The 18,847-nt window shown below is 38.6% G+C and overlaps 1 protein-coding gene across 2 annotated transcripts; it reads right to left on the reverse strand.

Moving 5' to 3' along the window:
• Positions 1 to 124: 124 nt before the first annotated feature.
• On the reverse strand, positions 125 to 16,946 carry LOC114240511 (uncharacterized). Of its 2 annotated transcripts, none has more exons than XM_028171077.2 (16): positions 16,740 to 16,946; positions 16,439 to 16,552; positions 16,144 to 16,362; positions 15,629 to 15,792; positions 15,003 to 15,090; positions 14,398 to 14,457; positions 13,812 to 13,865; positions 12,897 to 12,975; positions 11,605 to 11,689; positions 11,060 to 11,271; positions 9,869 to 10,085; positions 8,354 to 8,428; positions 7,345 to 7,543; positions 6,521 to 6,697; positions 1,739 to 1,913; positions 125 to 1,277 (listed from the first exon to the last, which is right to left on the reverse strand). In XM_028171077.2, exons 2-15 carry the CDS (start codon positions 16,542 to 16,544, stop codon positions 1,747 to 1,749), a joined length of 1,902 nt encoding a protein of 633 aa, XP_028026878.2. In that variant the 5' UTR covers positions 16,545 to 16,552; positions 16,740 to 16,946; the 3' UTR covers positions 125 to 1,277; positions 1,739 to 1,746. The 2 variants fall into 2 exon arrangements, with proteins under 2 accessions (XP_028026878.2, XP_028026877.2); XM_028171076.2 differs by having other exon boundaries at positions 1,739 to 1,919.
• Positions 16,947 to 18,847: the final 1,901 nt, after the last annotated feature.

The following is an 18,847-nucleotide window of genomic DNA, read 5'->3' on the forward strand; positions in this document are numbered from 1 at the left end:
ACGCCGACCTCGGGTGACAAGGTGCAGAGCAGGAGAATGATATGGTATAAAAACCGATGCGTTTTAAGATATCTTGTTTTAGGAACTGACAATCTGAAAGTGTATATTGTTTGTATGTCTATTATTTATTTTTCATTTTTAGTTAATTTATTTTTGCAAATTGAATAATGGAATAATCTTATCAAATTAGTGTATGGTCCTCGATAAATCTATAAATTTTGAATGAAATCTGGCCGTTTGAATTGGTTCAAAATCGCGTCTAAAGGAGTCAGATACAAACATACAAACAAGTGAAGCTAATATAAAGCGTGTAATAAGCCTGCACAATTTGCCGACAAACCGGATACAACAAGTTCGTTGAGCCACACATTAACGTTCCTCAGACATCCAAAGGAATCATAATTTAATGCGATTTTCAATCAATATTCTTAGAAGAAAAAAAAACACACAACTTTTTCGTATTAATTAAATTAAAGTTTTACACTATTAATTGGAGCTGCCTCAAAAACGTGGAAATGAGAATTTTTTTTTTCAAACGTGACTAGTATTTTTGTTTTCGTATGCCGTAATCCAATTGTTTTCGAGTTTATCTTTCGTTAGTTATTGTCCATTTATATTTTTTAATGCAAAAATTTTATGATATTTATAACAATATTAATGTATGATTGCATTGCAGTTTATCTGAGATCGAAAACGTAATTTGATTTTGAAAATCGTTTAACAAAGGGACGCATGTTTTATATTTTTTACCACTTGCAACACTAAATCGTTCATGTGAAGTAGCCAATGTTTATTAATTTTCTCCAAAATAGTCTATGCTATCTATAATAACATGTATAGACATAGTTCAATAAAACAGAAAAAAAAGAAAAATCATTAGCATTTTATTTTTCTACTATCACTCAAATTTTCAAAACAAGGCATAGATTATCTTCAAATTGGTGACTTCTAATATATTTCTGTTGGCAATAATATATCTTAATACGTCAATGTTGCCAACATGACAGAATTTTACCAATGAAGTTTTACAATCTCAAACAAACTCCGATACAATTACGAACTAAACAGATACAAAATAATGTTGTTCACTGAGATTTTTCTAACGACGTCACACTATGGTTAACTATAATAATTATTTAAAGTTTTTTTCATTAATTATTTTATTGTAATACACACGCGAGATCGTCCACGGACACGTCGATCCTAACTCTCGGAAATGTCAGCGTTAACTGCCCCAAAGGAATTGCTCATCGTCAAGCAGACGATCTGATGGTGACCTGGAACATTTAAAAAATATATTTATATATTGCAGGCTGATTCCATGGCGTTTTTAAAATGATGACTTCTTCATCATTATCATTGTCTTCCATAGTGACAGTAATTAAGCCTCACTTTTCCAATGATTTCCATTTATTACGTTTCAAGAGTACAACGATAACAACAGAGTGCTCCGCTCCGTTCGGCTACTCGAGTCGGAATTTTTTTGTGCGACAATAGTCACTTGTATTTATAGTAAAAAGCGGAGGTAGCTTAATCATGAATTCTCTTGAATGCCGTCTTAAACAGTTGTTGAAATAGGTAACATTACGAAGAGTCGTGGGTTCACTTAGTGTTCAGAGTTTATAGACAACACAAGAATTTATTTCTACACAATTTATTTATTTTACTGGTGGTAGGACGTGTTGTGAGTCCGCCCTGCCTATTTCTGCGGGGCGAGTCTGCTGGGGGGGGCGCATACCTCGGACGCTAGTCGGAGTCGGAGTGGTCGTTGACGCTGGAGCGCAGCTTGGAGAGCGTGCGGCGCGCCTGCGGGGTGTCGTCCTCCTCGTCCGACGAGATGACGATGCGCTGGCGCGGCTTCACGCCCGTGGCGCCGCGCGTCATGCGCCGGCACGAGCCCGCCGCCGGCTCCGCTGCAACTTCACTCCGCTTAACGAGCGCCCGATCGACGCGCAACCGTCTCGCGCGACAGATCAAGTGTAGTGCGCACGGATTTTTTTTTCGCCGCCTTAACTAGTAGGTGAGCTCACGGGGCTCAAACCTGACGACGTCGCTAGCACGAACCTTAGCAAGAGCCGTGCTTCGCAGAATCTACCACCGGATCGGAAACGCGACCCACTGAGAAGATCCGGCGAGAAACTCAGTGGGCTGTGTTTGAGGGTTAATTTACTCGTCGAACCCTTCGTCACAAGCGACAGGTTCGACGAGAACGGTGACCGGTGCTTGAGGTACCTAAAAGCACCACCGTTAGTGGATCGGGAGGATCCGAGATGACGTGTTTGGGGCGACGTCGACTGCTTTCCATTCTGTCCGCAGGATCGGGAATGTAGTTACCGGCGGCCACGATGAGAGGGTTCTCGTGTCGTGCCGCTTTATCGAAGTGGCGCATGGAACTAGTTGGCCACGCTTGAGGTGGCGACAGGGGTGAGGGCGGGTTGCCTACTTCTCGTAACGCACATGAGATTAGAAAGTGATGACTAAAAAAAACGTACTTAACAAATGTTCACGGTTGACTTCCACGGTGAAGGAATAAATAGCATCGTGTTATAAAAATCAAACCCGCAAAATTATAGTTTGCGTAATTACTAGTGGTAGGAACTCTTGCGAGTCCGCTCGGGTAAGTACTACCGCCCCACAGTGGGTCGATTCTATGATTTTAGTGACTTAGGGACCAACTTTGTTTTTTTATAATTTTTTTTATGTAGATAGATAGAGCTCGTTAGTCTCAATAATAATTGTTTTGGGCAAAAATTACAAAAACTTTATAGTTTGGTCAGAAAAATGTGTTTTGTGATTTTTTTGTATGGAGCGGGTCACATTAAATTAAATTCCTGCTAAGTACCGCGAGGTCCCGCTTTGAAACTTTATTTTCCTTATACCTTGTCTAGTCTACTATCATTTGATGCTATGAACATGTGCATAAAGTTGCAACTCTGCCAAATAAATGGATCGAAAAAATTTAATAAATACATAGAATAAAAACCTTTATATTTTTTTTCGTAAGTGCTTTTAAGTTAAATTTGATATGGATTAGTAAGTAAAAGCACGTAATGATACCCATAATTACATAATACCTAACAACAATACATTTAGTAGGTCTCTAATTATGCAATCTCTCTAAATATTATATATTTTGTTTCACCTTTCGATCTTTGGGTCAGAAGACGAAAGAAGATTGTGTAAAATATCCTCATTAGTCGACGTTCTACTTCTCATTCTTGAATAACATCTCTCTGTATATTTCCGAAAATCTTTATTGCGAGCTTCCGCTGCCTCTTCCGAGAGTTTACCTATACGAATGGCACCAAAGTTCTTCATTATTATATATCACTGCCATGTGCCAACAATTTATGGATACTGGAAGGCATATATAATACCAGGGATATACAATAACATACAATTCTGCAGTATATCTAAAAAATTCCGAAAAATTGGAAACGCACTCTCCAGATGCAACAGAGTGAAGAATCACGTGAAGCCTCTCTATTAAATCTTTACGTATTCCTGTTATGCGGGCTGTTTCTTCTGCATCCCTGAAAAATCTTCTGGCAGTATTGCCATCATTGGTTGTTCCTACTCCTTGCTTGACAACATCTATAAGTAAACCGCATTCCTTTTTAAACGCTTGCTGTATAGCGCTCTTTCTGATTGATATTTTTTCTTTGTCATCCCCCCTTGCAACCCCATTTCTTGAAGTCCAAACGATAAGACGCAAACAAAAAAGTGTCATATAAAAAATAATCTCACAGGAAACTACATACGATGAAAAAATTGTGAAGTAATAAAATTATATTTACCGATATGAAGTAAGCACTCCATGCATCTTATCCAGGCATGTAAAGATGGCATTCCATACTGGAATATTTCTTCATTATTTTCTCTTTGATAAGCAAGTCACTCCAAAAAACTCTGACGGTTTTGCTTTGCAAATATCACAGACAGCAGAAAATGTTTCTGAAAAATATGAGGTTATTTTGCCGTCCATCATCATCATGTGCAATTGATGCTTAACTTCAACTTGTTTGATTTTTGATGGCTGAAGTCTTTCTATTTCTTCTGTTATGCTAGCTTTTATAATTGTCACTGTTGACTGCGTTTCTTTTGTAAATTTAAACATTATTGGACGGCAATAAAAAGTTGACGAGGTCGTTTTCCCAAACAATTGTTCCATCAAATTTCTGAAGCCTTATAGGAACTAGACTGACCATGAAAATAGATGAATCATCAAACTCTGTTTCAGTTTTTTGTTTATAATTACTTTGACCTGGGGCTCTATCAAAGCCTATTTGCTTATAAGCAGTAGCTCTCTTGCAGAGTCCAAATCCGAAGTAATCACATCTAAAAGCCTATATAGCGCCAAGTTTAGTAATGCTTGCATTTTAATAGCAGCTCCTTCTTCAGTAATAATTACCTCGTCTTTCCCTGGATAACATTTGGTCTTTTCTTGCTTAATTTTATATTAAGAAGGGTATAAATCAGACCCATTTTCACTTGCTGCTTCTCTTAGGTTTATATACTGCCACTTAATTTAAGTGAAACTAATATTGCCTTATCGGGAGAATATGTACTACTTTTCACTTTACTTGTAATTAAATACTCATTAACTTTTTCTAGATCTTCGGGGTGATTTGACAAGTGGTTCATTATATCTCCTACATCTTCATTTCTAGTGTTTCTCAAACTAGTAATTGTAGTAGCTTTCATTTCATCCGGGGATAACGAAAGCGATTGGTAAATTTGTTCAATGCGTCTTCGTTTTTGCCTGGATCCCAATTCTTCAAAAGGTTTTCGAGGTGCAAAAATAGATGTCGAGGCTTCTGTAGTACATTTGAGGGTGGTACATTTTCAACATCTTCAGTATTAGAAATCTCGAGCCTTTCATGTGCAGTGTTGATAGGTTGTTCAGGTATCATTCCTTCGGGCCAGTTTATTGCACATTCTAACCAATCACATTTTTTTCTTATAAACTGTGCTAACATGCGACTACTTCGTTTCCATATTGCACTTATATTTGAACAAAATTGCGTACTGAATTTTTGGAGCTCAACATTTTTCTCTTCGGTCACGTTTATTTGATTTTGTAGGAATTGAAAGAGTTTTTTATTATCAGACAGCGACTGTAGTTGCTCTCTTAAAATCATAAATAATCCTAAATTGTTAACAAAATTATCAATTATAACGGAAACAGCAAGATCACAACGACAATCACGAGATGTTAGTAGTAGTACGAATAAACGAACACTAGTTAGTATATAATAAACATGGTCACTTTATACTTCCAGAGACAAACAAATGTTTACTATATTTTCTACTACCCAGTAATGGCTACTTAACTAATTATCCTCATTAAATAATGTTAACTATCTTAATAATTAGAGAGATTGCTTAATTAGAGACCTTAATTAGACCTTAATTAGAGACTAAATGTATTGTTGTTAGGTATTATGTAATTATGGGTATCATTACGTGCTTTTACTTACTAATCCATATCAAATTTAACTTAAAAGCACTTACGAAAAAAAATATAAAGGTTTTTATTCTATGTATTTATTAAATTTTTTCGATCCATTTATTTGGCAGAGTTGCAACTTTATGCACATGTTCATAGCATCAAATGATAGTAGACTAGACAAGGTATAAGGAAAATAAAGTTTCAAAGCGGGACCTCGCGGTACTTAGCAGGAATTTAATTTAATGTGACCCGCTCCATACAAAAAAATCACAAAACACATTTTTCTGACCAAACTATAAAGTTTTTGTAATTTTTGCCCAAAACAATTATTATTGAGATTAACGAGCTCTATCTATCTACATAAATTTTTTTATAAAAAAACAAAGTTGGTCCCTAAGTCACTAAAATCACAGTATCGACCCACTGTGCGCCCTGCCTATTTCTGCCGTGAAGCAGTAATGCGTTTCGGTTTGAAGGGTGGTGCAGCCGTTGTAACTATACTGAGACCTTGGAACTCATATCTCAAAGTGGGTGGCGAATTTACGTCGTACATATCTATGGGCTCCAGTAACCACTTAACATCAGGTGGGCCGTGAGCTCGTCCACCCATCTAAGCAATAAATAAAAACTTGGACATACTGTCCGTAGATCGCTCGCCGCTATATTCCAGAGCCAGCTCGGGGGGTCACTCTTGGGGTCATAAAGTGGTTGGACCTCTGACGTCATTCCTTATCAATTCGCGAGCCGTGAGCCACCCGATTGTAAAATCATGACGTGTCACGACTGGTCTTGTTGTTGACATTAAAAAAGCCTAACTAAACAACCTCAAGTATAATTATCATCACTAGCTCACTTCCGACTGAGAACAGGACAACATTTTATTTTTATTGCCCTTGTAGGCAGACGAGCATACGGCCCACCTGGTGGTGAGTGGTTACCGTCGCCCATGGACTTCAGTAATGCCAGGGGCAGAGCCAAGCCGCTGCCTACCTACAATTAGGAGAGAGCCGGTCGATATGAAGTTGGTTCTACGGACTATGTGAGTTATCAATACAAAAAGAAAGGTACCAGGGTCGTCTTTGTGTTTCGCTTTCGCTTCCTTCTTGGCCATCTTCTCTTGCTCCTTCTTGTCTAGTTTGGCTTGCTTCATCGCCTTGCACTTGTCCAGCGTGGGCTTGCCCTCGAGCCCGGCCGCGACCAGCAGCTCTAGCATCTTCTCAACTCTTTCTTTGTTTTTCGTACAACCTACCGAAAGGAGACGTGTTTTATTTATTTATTTATTGATTTAGTTGCATAATTTTTTTTTCTACCTATTCTAGCAACCTCACCAACCTATTCACCAAACTAGTAGATGAGCTCACGGTGCTCAAACCGGAGGTGTTGCAGAATCTACCACCGGATCGGAAACGCGACCCACCGAGAAACTCAGTGGGCTGTGTCTGTAAGTTAATTTACTCGTCGAGCCCTTCGTTGCTAGCGATGGGTTCGGCGAGGACGGTGACCGGTGCTTGAGGTACCTAAAAGTACCGTTAATGGATCGGGAGGATCCGTAATGACGTGGTTAGGGCGACGTCGACTGTTTATAGTTGCACCAACAAAGTGATCATCAATACAAAACATTGACAATAAGTACATAACTGATGTCACCTCAATTACAGGCGTAATTGACAGTACAATACTTCACCACAACGCATGAAATAAATGCGCCACCCACCTCGAAATGAGTTCTAAAATCGCAGTATAGTTACATTATGATCTCCGTTTTATTACTATAATTACAAAAAAAAAACGATAAAAATCAATGTCGGACTTAAAAAGGTTCCCTATCCCCTCCATTTTACGGTATTATCAATCTGTCTCCAGTCCGCGGCTCCAGTACGTAGGTGTCTGACCTTCAACAAGCTTCTTGTAATCGAACCGGATGCCGGCCGCCTTGCAGAACTTCTTCATGTCGGTGATGCCGGGCTGGCGCAGCTCGGGGGGCACGGGGGGCCGGCCGCGCCGCGTGGCGCCGGGGGGCGTCGCTCCGGGGGGCCGCGGAGAATTCTTGGAACCCTTCGGTCTGCCTGGACCTCGTTTTAGGGGAGCGTCCTGTGGAGTTCAAAATATTGTTCTAGTTCTATTTGTCTTTGTTTTTTTTTTATTGCTTAGAGCGGTAGGCAGCGGCTTGACTCTGCCCCTGGGCGACGGTAACCACTCACCATCAGGTGGGCCGTATGCTAGTCTGCCTACAAGAGCAATAAAAAAAAAAGATGGTTGGACGAGCTCACAGTCCCCCATCCCATTCTCTCGGATCGTTTGGAGCCTCTGGGTTTGCGGAGGGACTTCGGTTCCCTCTGTATTTTATACCGTATGTTCCATGGGGAGTGCTCTGAGGAATTGTTCGAGATGATACCAGCATCTCGTTTTTACCATCGCACCCCCCGCCACCGGAGTAGAGTTCATCCATACTACCTGGAGCCACTGCGGTCATCCACAGTGCGTTTCTAGAGATCTTTTTTGCCACGTACCATCCGGCTATGGAATGAGCTCCCCTCCACGGTGTTTCCCGAGCGCTATGACATGTCCTTCTTCAAACGAGGCTTGTGGAGAGTATTAAGCGGTAGGCAGCGGCTTGGCTCTGCCCCTGGCATTGCTGAAGTCCATGGGCGACAGTAACCACTCACCATCAGGTGGGCCGTATGCCCGTCTGCCTACAAAGGCAATAAAAAAAAAAAAAAAAAAAGTCCACCTGGTGTTCAGTGGTTATTAAAGCCCATAAATGTAAAAGCACCACCCACCTTGAGATATAAGTTCTAAGGTTTTGTTTTACAGGAACGTCATACATATAATCATCAGTTCTATTTAAAGCTTTTAGTGTTTTTAGAGCTTTATGTCCCACGATTTATTTAAAGAACTCACCTCGTCGCTGTCTTCAGAATCGCTGCCTTCGGACCCTGACGAATCGTCTGACGATGATGAATCGACTGTCGTGACCTACAAAGAAATACAAAGTAAATTGCTGCATATTATGCGAACTTGTGAAGCCAATTCAGGTGTCCGTGGGCATCACAACGTAAATACGACTACCATCGTCACCAGCAATAACATTGTTGCCTCAATGTGCAATCAGCCACAGTAACAAACAATATGGTATCCTTAATTAAATATCGTCCAATCACTATTTTTGTAGAATGACCAATGCTGCTTTAAATCACTGAATAGAATGGAATAATTTCAACGCTCATTCGGCAACAACCACAACGCATGACGTCACGTATGGTTCATTTCTGTGTTTTTGTATAAGTATTATGATAAGCTCATAGTGATGAGCTTAATAATTTAATAATTATTATTAATAATTATTATTAATTATTAAATTATTAAATAATTAATTAATAATTAATAATTTAATAATTATTAAATTATTTTATTAACATCACATCAACCACCACACACAATTTTGTTAAGGCGCATTTGTTAAAGTGATAGTTCCATTTTTTTCAACTGGAAATGCGAAGGAATCACATCATACAGCCTAATCTTTAGTATTTGTGTTTTATGGAAAATCATATCGAGCAAAATGACATGAGGTTAATAAGTTTGCGTCATTAATCAATTGAGCAGTAATGAACTTTTTGGGAGATCCCGAGAAGCTAGCTACATTCAGGTTCTTTGTTTTATTTTCCTTCATTTATAGATACTAAGCAACTAATAAACTAAAGTTATCTCACATTTAAACCTGAAGAAACACAATACTAACAAAATAAAACAATTCACACAACTTCCTTCCTCTGCCTTCCTTCCTCCTGCATTCATTTAAAAACTCCGCAATTGATAAAGTTGTCTCGACAGGTTTGACCAGTAAGATTATTAAAATTATGGTCATGTCGCATTGGAGGTCACTTGTCATAACCACTGCCCTACCCTTCAAACTGGATTTTCTCATGTTTCTGACACAGTTCGTACAAGCGATAACGGATATGTTTGTCTGTGGCAATGCGGACAGCGTGATGCCAATTAAAAAAAAAAGGGTGCGTGTACTTATGTACGCGCGTAAGAAATTATACTTTATTTTTATTTTTATTATTATTATTATTATTATTTTATTTTATTTTAATCAATTTGAAAAAAAATCGATTAAACAACATCCTCAAACACGCATATTGGACATCCCTTTTCTTGACATCGTATAAATTCGGTAATTCTCGGTACGTTTCGGAAAGTTCACCTGCGGCTATATTCAGACTCGCCAAGTTACGTCGGTCGTATTGTAATGAGCTATTTAGTGGGCAACTTCATTCTGTCAATTTTGTGTCACGGTGCACGCGCATCGTAAAATTTCACTCTCATAAATTTTTCATAACGCGCCTAAAGAAGTATAACTTCAAAAAGATGACACAGTTTGTACAAGCTACAACGGATATGTGTTGTGACCTCGTTGGAGACGACGCCCCGCGCCTGCAGCTTGGCGGCGGCGAGCTTGGCGGCGGCGGCCTTCTGCGCGGCGATGTGCGCGGCCTGCGTCGCCAGCCGCTCGCGCTCCGCGTTCGCGTCGTAGTAGTTGAACAGCACCTCCGTGGACACCGGCACGTCGCCGAAGTACACCTCGTTGGGGATGTGCGACGAGTCCAGGCAGTCGTCGCTCCAGCGCCTAAGGACATTGCTTAGTACAGTGGACGAGCTCACAGCCCACCTGGTGTTGGTTACCGGAGCCCATAAATACGTAAATGCGACTACCCCACCCTTCAAGCCGAAACGCATTATTACCTCACGGCTGAAATAGGCAGAGTGGTGGTACCTACCCGTGCGGACTCATAAGAGGTCCTACCATCAGTAATATTTTTAAGCTCATGTAATGTTTATTTTTTTAAATGAGTGATTACTGGTGGCGCTTAGGCCTTTCTAGTTTCACCAGGACAGGTGGGCGAGCAAAGTCTGGGGCAGGTGGGATTTGCTAACAGCTGCCTGAGCGCCTCTGAAGGAGACCTAACAACTCAAGAACTGCTGCTTCGCGAATGGACCTGCTGAGAAAATCCGGCGAGAAGCTCAGCGGACTGATGTTTAGGTTAGGTTGCATGACGAACTCTTTGTCGAGTTCGACGGGTACAGTTACCGGGGTTTACTTAATCTACAGGGCGGAAATATCGAACCGCATCTGTGGTATCATGGCCACACACAAATAACAATTCAAGTATGTTCAACGAATTATATTTGTACTATATTTTTTTTAAATAAATAACTGCTTTTTTTGTTTTGGTCAAATTTCATTACGTTATACTTCTCAAGACTAATAAAAGCCATTTTTTTCATTTAATATACCCATACTATATGTATTTTGTGATAAATAATTTTATAAAGATTTAAGAAAACATTTCTAGTTATTATGTTTTTTTTTTTTTTTTCTTGCTTAGGTGGACGGGCTCACAGCCCACCTGGTGTTACGTGGTTGCTGGAACCCCTAGACATTTGCGACGTAAATGCGCCACCCACCTTGAGATATCAATTCTAAGGTCTCAAGTATAGTTACAACGGCTGCCCCACCCTTCAAACCGAAACGCGTTACTGCTTCACGGCAGAAATAGGCAGGGTGGTGGTCCCAATTATAAGAAGGTAGAAAGTAATGACCTCCTGAACTGTATCCCGGAGAAGTCCTTCCTGTAGGCCCGGACGGCGTACTGGTAGCCGGTGCAGCGCGGGCGCAGGGGCGCGGCGGGGGCGCGGGGAGGGGGCCCGCGCGGCGCCCCCCCGCCCGCCGCCATGTTGGGGACCAGCTTGCCGGTCACGCCGGGGGGCTTCGGTTTGTTCGTCGACCCCTTGGGGCGACCTCTCTTCTTCGGCTACAAAAATCATAACATTCATTATTTATTTGACCTCTGTATTTCTTAGCCAAACCACAGCCCAGCATAAGCTCAAAATAATTTAGGGCTTTAAGGAAGGATTTGCAAAGGCTTTTAGATATAAACTGAGGAATTCACTTCACTTCATTATTTATTTTTCATTTTTAATATTGAATATTGAATTGTCATCGGTCCTTAATAAGTATACCAAATTTTGAGATAATCTGACGTTTTGAAGGGGCTCAAAATCATGTTCAAAGATTTCTTTCCAAACATACATACTAATATACATACGTTTGAAGCTTATAAAAGCGTATTAAAAATGAATGATACCTCGGAGCCCGGGGTGGGCGCCTTCCCCGGCACGGAGCCCGACTTCGGCAGCTCTGGACTACTGAACGGTTTCCTGTCAATATCACTGTAACAATTTTAATGATTATAATCGCCGAGTTCTTTACTTTAACTCTCAATTTATTTTTTGTGTCGGCCTCGGCGGTGTACCGGTACCTAGGTAGCAGCGTGATGGATAAGCATTAATCGATTAATATCGATACGATAATATCGATACGATGTTATCGATACGATATTACCGCGATACGATATTATCCATACAATATTATCGATACGATATTATCTACACGATATTATCACTTCGATATATATATATTTTTTTATTGCCCTTGTAGGCAGACGAGCATACGGCCCACCTGATGGTGAATGGTTACCGTCGCCCATGGACTTCAGCAATGCCAGGGGCAGAGCCAACCCTCTGCCTACCGCTTAATACTCTCCACAAGCCTCGTTTGAAGAAGGACATGTCATAGCGCTCGGGAAACACCGTGGAGGGGAGCTCATTCCATAGCCGGATGGTGCGTGGCAAAAAAGTCCTCTGGAAGCGCACTATGGATGACCGCAGTGGCTCCAGGTAGTATGGATGAACTCTAATGCGGTGGCGGGGGGTGCGATGGTAAAAACGAGATGCCGGTATCATCTCGAACAATTCCTCAGAGCACTCCCCATGGAACATACGGTACAAAATACAGAGGGAACCGAAGTCCCTCCGCAGACCCAGAGGTTCCAAACCACCTTAACACCAGGTGGGCTGTGAACTCGTCCACTCATCTAAGCAACAAAAAAAAATTAATTACACGACTCGGAAACAGCCATACAGGCCGGGTCGTGTACATTTTTTAAAGTGATTTTATGACCTGGAAACTAGGACCTTTAAGTAATGTCTTATTTTAATTTATATTCTTAAGTTTATGAAAAATGATAATATGTAGTGAAATGAAATGAAGATGATTAATTTGAGACATTAATCAACTGGGATGAAATTAAATGAAATGAGATGATATGGGATGAAATATAATCTCAGTAAAATGGTGGTCATTTACTGAGATTTTTTCGGTGGCCTTTTTGGAGGATCCCGATAAGCTACGTACAGCGACTATGTTTCATTTTCCCAAATTTGTGCACTTTTACAGTTATTAAAACTGTTAATAAACTACCATTATTACACATTTAAACCTGAAGAAATACTAAATAGACAAAATAAAACAAATCACACAACTTCAATCCTCGCGTTCCCGCCAAAAAGTCCCGGTCGTGTACAATAATATTAGTACCTGTTGGGCGCGGCCGGGGCGGCGGAGTCCGCGGGCCGGGGCTCCCCCGCCTCCGCGCTGCCGTCCCCCTTGCTCGACTCTGTAATAAAACAATAACGATGCACATAATTAAACAAAATACTAATTATCTCTCTGCGCAAAATTTCCTAAACTTTTTTACCCGTATGTAGTCGCCGTCCCCGCGTTTTTGTTTCGAGAAGTTTCCAAAACCCTCTGACACGACTCGTCATACATTGTAACTGAAGCCGCTTTCAGAGTACGCTTCAAATTTTTTTTTATTGCTTCGTTGGGTGGACGTGCTCACAGCCCACCTGGTATTAAGTGGTTACTGGAGCCCATAGACATCTTTTTTTTTTTTATTGCCTTTGTAGGCAGACGGGCACACGGCCCACCTGATGGTGAGTGGTTACCGCCGCCCATGGACTTCAGCAATGCCAGGGGCAGAGCCAAGCCGCTGCCTACAAATCTATGACGTGAATGCGCCACCCTCCTTGAGATATCAGTTATAAGGTCTCGAGTGTAGTTACAACGGCTGCCCCACCCTTCAAACTGAAACGCATTACTGCTTCATGGTAGAAATGGGCAAGGTGGTGGAACCTACCCGCGCGGACTCACAAGAGGTCCTACCACCAGTATCGAGAAGCATCGCCAAGAAAGCGGCGATACTCACGTTGTCTATGGACTCCACTAACAGCTTTACACCAAATGGGTGAACTGGATCCTAATATAACAATCCACATAAGTGATTTTAAGTGTTGAGGACAATCAAACAAAAAATTTATTTCAAATGAAATTTTATCTACCAAGTCCCAAAAGTGTATACAGAAGAAAGCAATGCTGTGTCTACTGCTTATTTGTTAATGAAATTAATTGGTTGCTTTTTTAGAATGAATTTCTAGTACTAAAAAACCTCACCAGTCGGTTTCTCTCCTAATTTGATGTCAACTATTGTATTCGGCTGTCCTTCATCTGTAACATGAGCACCTTAATTATGTTTTGGTATGCAAGTACTAATGTTGAGGATTCATCACTGAGCCACAAATGGGCAACACGGTCTGGTGATCTGCGAATCTTAACAACAAAATTAGATAGTAACATTGTTTTTATGATTGACTAAATTATTTCCATGATATTATAATAAACTTTTTATCAGTATTTTCTTTCAGAATGAATACTTAAAAAAAAAAATTAATACAATATCTATGCTAATATGACTCAGGCATCCCATGTCAGTTGAAAGCTGCCTCTATACACTGCTTTTAGTTCTGCAATTCTTCAGTTTATTGCACAAGTGAATATTAAATAAACAAATAACATCCATCCATGTTTAGTTCCGTCACCAGGACATGGATGGATGGGAACTAGAGATTGATATACATACTTTTATATGTTTAATTATAAATACTGATTAATGAATGAATGAATGAAATACTGACTAATTATAAATGCTGATGTATAACATGTTGGTACCCAATAAATAAAATAAAAATAAAATAAATACCCTTATTCTGTAGATCTGTTGGCTTTTGTGCACCTTCTAGTGGTTTATGTATGTGTGCATCTGAAAAAAAGAATGAGAATTTAGAATCAGAGACATTCAGATACCATATCGTTTTGTAATATCATTAACATTACTGTGTATAAACTTCTTTTAGAAACATACATAGATCTAATTTAATTTTTTTCACATTTCTTCTCAATAATAACATGTAAAAATGAAAGCACCTGGTTAAAGCTTAGTGAAACCTTAAGTTCAATTACTTTAACAATTATACCATAGACATGGACACTTCATGTTAACTGCATTTAGGTCTTATTGCCCCATTCTAAATACAATTATTTTGTTATAGCTTTGTTATAGGCTTTGTAGAACAATAACAATAATTTGCACTTGATTCGTTTTTGTATCCTTAAATGGAATAACTTACTATTTTGGTAGGTTCTAAATCCATTTTAAATATTTTTAAATACAAAACAACATAGTTGTATGCAATCATTATGTTAGTTGGGCAAAATCGTCCACTGACCAACCTTACCTATTTTATAGATTACTGAAAATGAAAAAAAAAACAGGATTATTTTAAACTAAATACTAATTTAACATACCTATAGGTTTTTCAATGGGTCTGTGTGCTAAGTCATCAGGCTTAAAAATGTCTGTTTTGATTTTTATTTTTGGCTGATCCATTTCACTCTGAAAAATTTTACAGATGTCTTTGTAATTCTTAGTATAGCAAAAAGGATTTTATCAATATCAATAAAGAAGGTTAATATGCGGTACAGTTTACTTGGTAAAATTTAATTATAAAATTTATTAAATATTAGATTACTAAAACTAATAATCAGATTTGAAGCATTTAAATAATAATCATTAGAAAAAAAAATCTTCACTAAATATAATCTATAATCTATATATATAAAAATGAATTGCTGTTTGTTAGTCTCGCTAAAACTCGAGAATGGCTGGACCGATTTGGCTAATTTTGGTCTTGAATTATTTGTGGAAGTCTAGAGAAGGTTTAAAAGGTAGATAAATATAAAAAAGGTCGGAATAAAATAAAATTAAATCACTTTTGTTTTTCCTTTGATGTGTCCCCCATCGGACGGATTCCATTTGTTTGTTTTAAGTTTATTTTATACAAAAGTTTAGGTATTTTATTTATCGATTGAGGCACTAAGAAGTCTGCCGGGTCAGGTAGTAAATAAATAATTTACTAATAAAATTTCCTCACCATCATTTCAGTTTCGGGGTGTGGTCGTTTTTGGGCATCTGTGGGCTCAAGTTTGATTTCCGGTTTAAGTTGTTTCACATCTATTGGTTTTTGAGCGTCGAGCGGTGGTAGTAGGTGTGGTTGTGGAGGCCACGCAGGCTTGTGAACACCCACATCACCATAACCTTAAACAAATATCTAATTGACAGCAACCAACATTTTTTTTAAAGCCGGAGCACAAAACTTTATTCATAATTTAAAAGTTTTCTATATTAATATAACTATCAGCCACCTAAGCTGCATCTAGATTCACAAACCAATACAATCTATATTCATTTCTATTTTGGATTATCAATTTTAAATATTCAAATACAAATACTCATTTTCACATTCCAGTGAAATCAAAATCAAATTTCATACAAATTATCATACCCAAACACCTGTTGCTTCTTATTCATAAAAAACGTAAATATTAATAATTTATGAATAGAAAATAATGTAAACAAAACAAACTTAAAAATTAAATAAGCTATTACCCATGTGTGACTGCATATGCAACTGGGCCTGTGGAGGCTGCTGTGGTGGAAAACTCTGGTGATGAGCATAATTCTGATGAGCAGGAGGTGCATAAGACAGGTTCTGTGGGGCATAGCCTCCTGGTGGTGGCGGTCCGTACGCTGCGAACGCATCCGGGGGCGGGTAGTGGGTATTGTAGGCCCCAGCATAGGGCTGGTAAGGTATTTGATGACCATTATCTGAGACAAAACACAACTTGTAAACTTTCAAGGTCTCCCGCTTTCCCGCGTTTTTAAGTTCTTGGTCGCGACTTACCGATATAATTGAGTGGTAAACCGTTTCCTTGCACCACTCCATGGCCAGGTTCCGCCTCCATACGCAATCTCTTTTGGTTCATGGCTCTTTCGGCTTCATAATTCATCTTGGTAACTAAAAACAAATTTATCCATATTACGACACGCACTGACTGCACTAAGACACACTTTCATTCACGTAAGTTGTTCTGGTGGCACTTAACGTGCATTATTGGGTTAATTGTGGTAGACGCCAACCGGACGCCAGCACAAAACACAGGTTATAATCCCCAAGCACCAAGCAAAAGCAAACACAAGCGTACCTTTGTTGGTCACTGATTGTTATTGATTTTAGTAAATACACGCACTCAGCACATTCCTTGCGGAAATGTTGTACATAATAATGCGATTTATTTAATCGAAATAACTGTTGCATACAAAATATGCATCAATTTATCGGCGTAATGACAGTAAAATTAGAAAAAAACACAAGTGAAGCGGAGTTTCGTGTGTTTTTTTCTCATTCCTACACTTTAGGGATGTGATCTGACATGGATTGATCGAGGTATCGATTTGTTTTCTTAAAAGTTAGATCATTCAACCGTAAATATGTAATGAATTCATCCAGTGAATCAATATAAGACAAAAGAAAAACAATGTTCAAATTTCTATGCTGAAAAGATTGCAATTATAAATAAGATCGACAGATCAAAGTTCTTGTTGATTGTTTAATATTGTGCCATTTGCATTCTATTAAATTCTTCTATGTACTCATTTGTGAGTGTTTTTTTTATCATTTATCTTATTTTATTTGAAAAAAGTTGTTTGATAAATCGATCTTCTTTACTTCGATTTTGTGGTGAATTGGTTTTTCTAACTTCAATTGCATTCGATTTTAAGTTCGATAGTTTTAGGGAATAATGGTTATCCCTACTGCACTTTAATTTATGGCAATACTTGAATACTTCAAATTATAACTTCAAACATTAATTATTATTTTAAAAGTCGTCGTGGAATAAAGGATGACACCCGGTGCAACTGGTGTTCGAATCCCACTGGTAGGGATACTGGATAGGGTACTGCAAATTTTTCTAATGAACTACGTACATAACAAATGTTCACGATTGCCTAACACGGTGAAAGAATAACATCGTGTGATGAAAATCAATCCCGCAAAATTATAATTTGCGTAAACGGAGACCTTAGGACTCATATCTCTAGGTAGGTGGTGGCTTTTGCGGTTTTTGAAATGAACGCAATTTAAATTTAATTTATTAATTAAATTAAAGTTTGGTGTAAAACCAAAAAACACATACACATAGAGAATCTATCAAACCTATGCTATTGTCGGTGATTTTATAAAATTAATGTACTGACTAAAAAGTTGTGGTTTACCACCCCAAAGCTAGCAGTTGGCGCAGGCACTACTGCCACTTTAATGACTAACCGTAAGAATTACAAAATGCAATCAGAATACCGCATAAAGATACTCATGTATTTCTATTCGAATTCTGGTTAATATTACTTACGGTAACATTAAAAGTTATTTTTTATGTACATAGTACATAGAGAGGCACGCGGAATAATATTATTCAAGTGAACTTAAAATTTCGACTATAGATCTCAAGGTGGACGGGGTGAGATATTTTGATGTCTAATTAAAGCCTCTGGTAACCGTTTCTTAACAGATAAGTCGAGAGGTAATTTTCCCAAAGAGATAAAAAGGGCCCTGAAGTTAGTAGCCCCACGTAATTTTTATTTTCATAATTCACTTGTTTATTTTAATTATTTACTTGTTTGTAGTTTTCTAAAATCATAATTACTCTGAACATATCCATGACTTATGAAATAAATACAAAATAGAAGCATCAATACCCTTGAGAGTTTTGCAAATTGACGAGCGTTTTAAAAAAAAAGACACCGTATTGCGAATATAATTTCACTGTCATACCAATATAGAGGATTTGATTTATCAACAATAAAATATGTTAAATAAATATACTACTGATATTATTTTGTTGCGTGTCTAGTAGGTGATAATAATGTAGGTATCAAATCAAATAGTCAACAGATAGAATAAAGAAAAACAGTAAAATGGAGCTTTAAAGCTTTATTGTGACCATAGAGTTAGTAATTATATTGTGACAAACTAAAGTCTATTACTAATCTGTGGTTTGTGTCATTCATAGATAATACACGACTTTGTGGCGGGAACGCGAGGAGTGAAGTTGTGTGATTTGTTTTATTTTGTCTATTTAGTGTTTCTTTAGGTTTAAATGTCTAATAACGGTGGTTTATTAGCTGTTTAATATCTGTGACAGTGCACAAATGTGAGAAAATGAAACAAAGCCGCTGGACGTAACTTCTCGGGATCTTCCAAAAAGTCCACTGAAAAAATCTCAGTAAATGACCACCATTTTACTGAGATGCC

Source organism: Bombyx mandarina, chromosome 16 (assembly GCF_030267445.1).
Source record: "Bombyx mandarina strain Sakado chromosome 16, ASM3026744v2".
In the NCBI taxonomy this organism is placed as follows: Eukaryota; Metazoa; Arthropoda; class Insecta; order Lepidoptera; family Bombycidae; genus Bombyx; species Bombyx mandarina.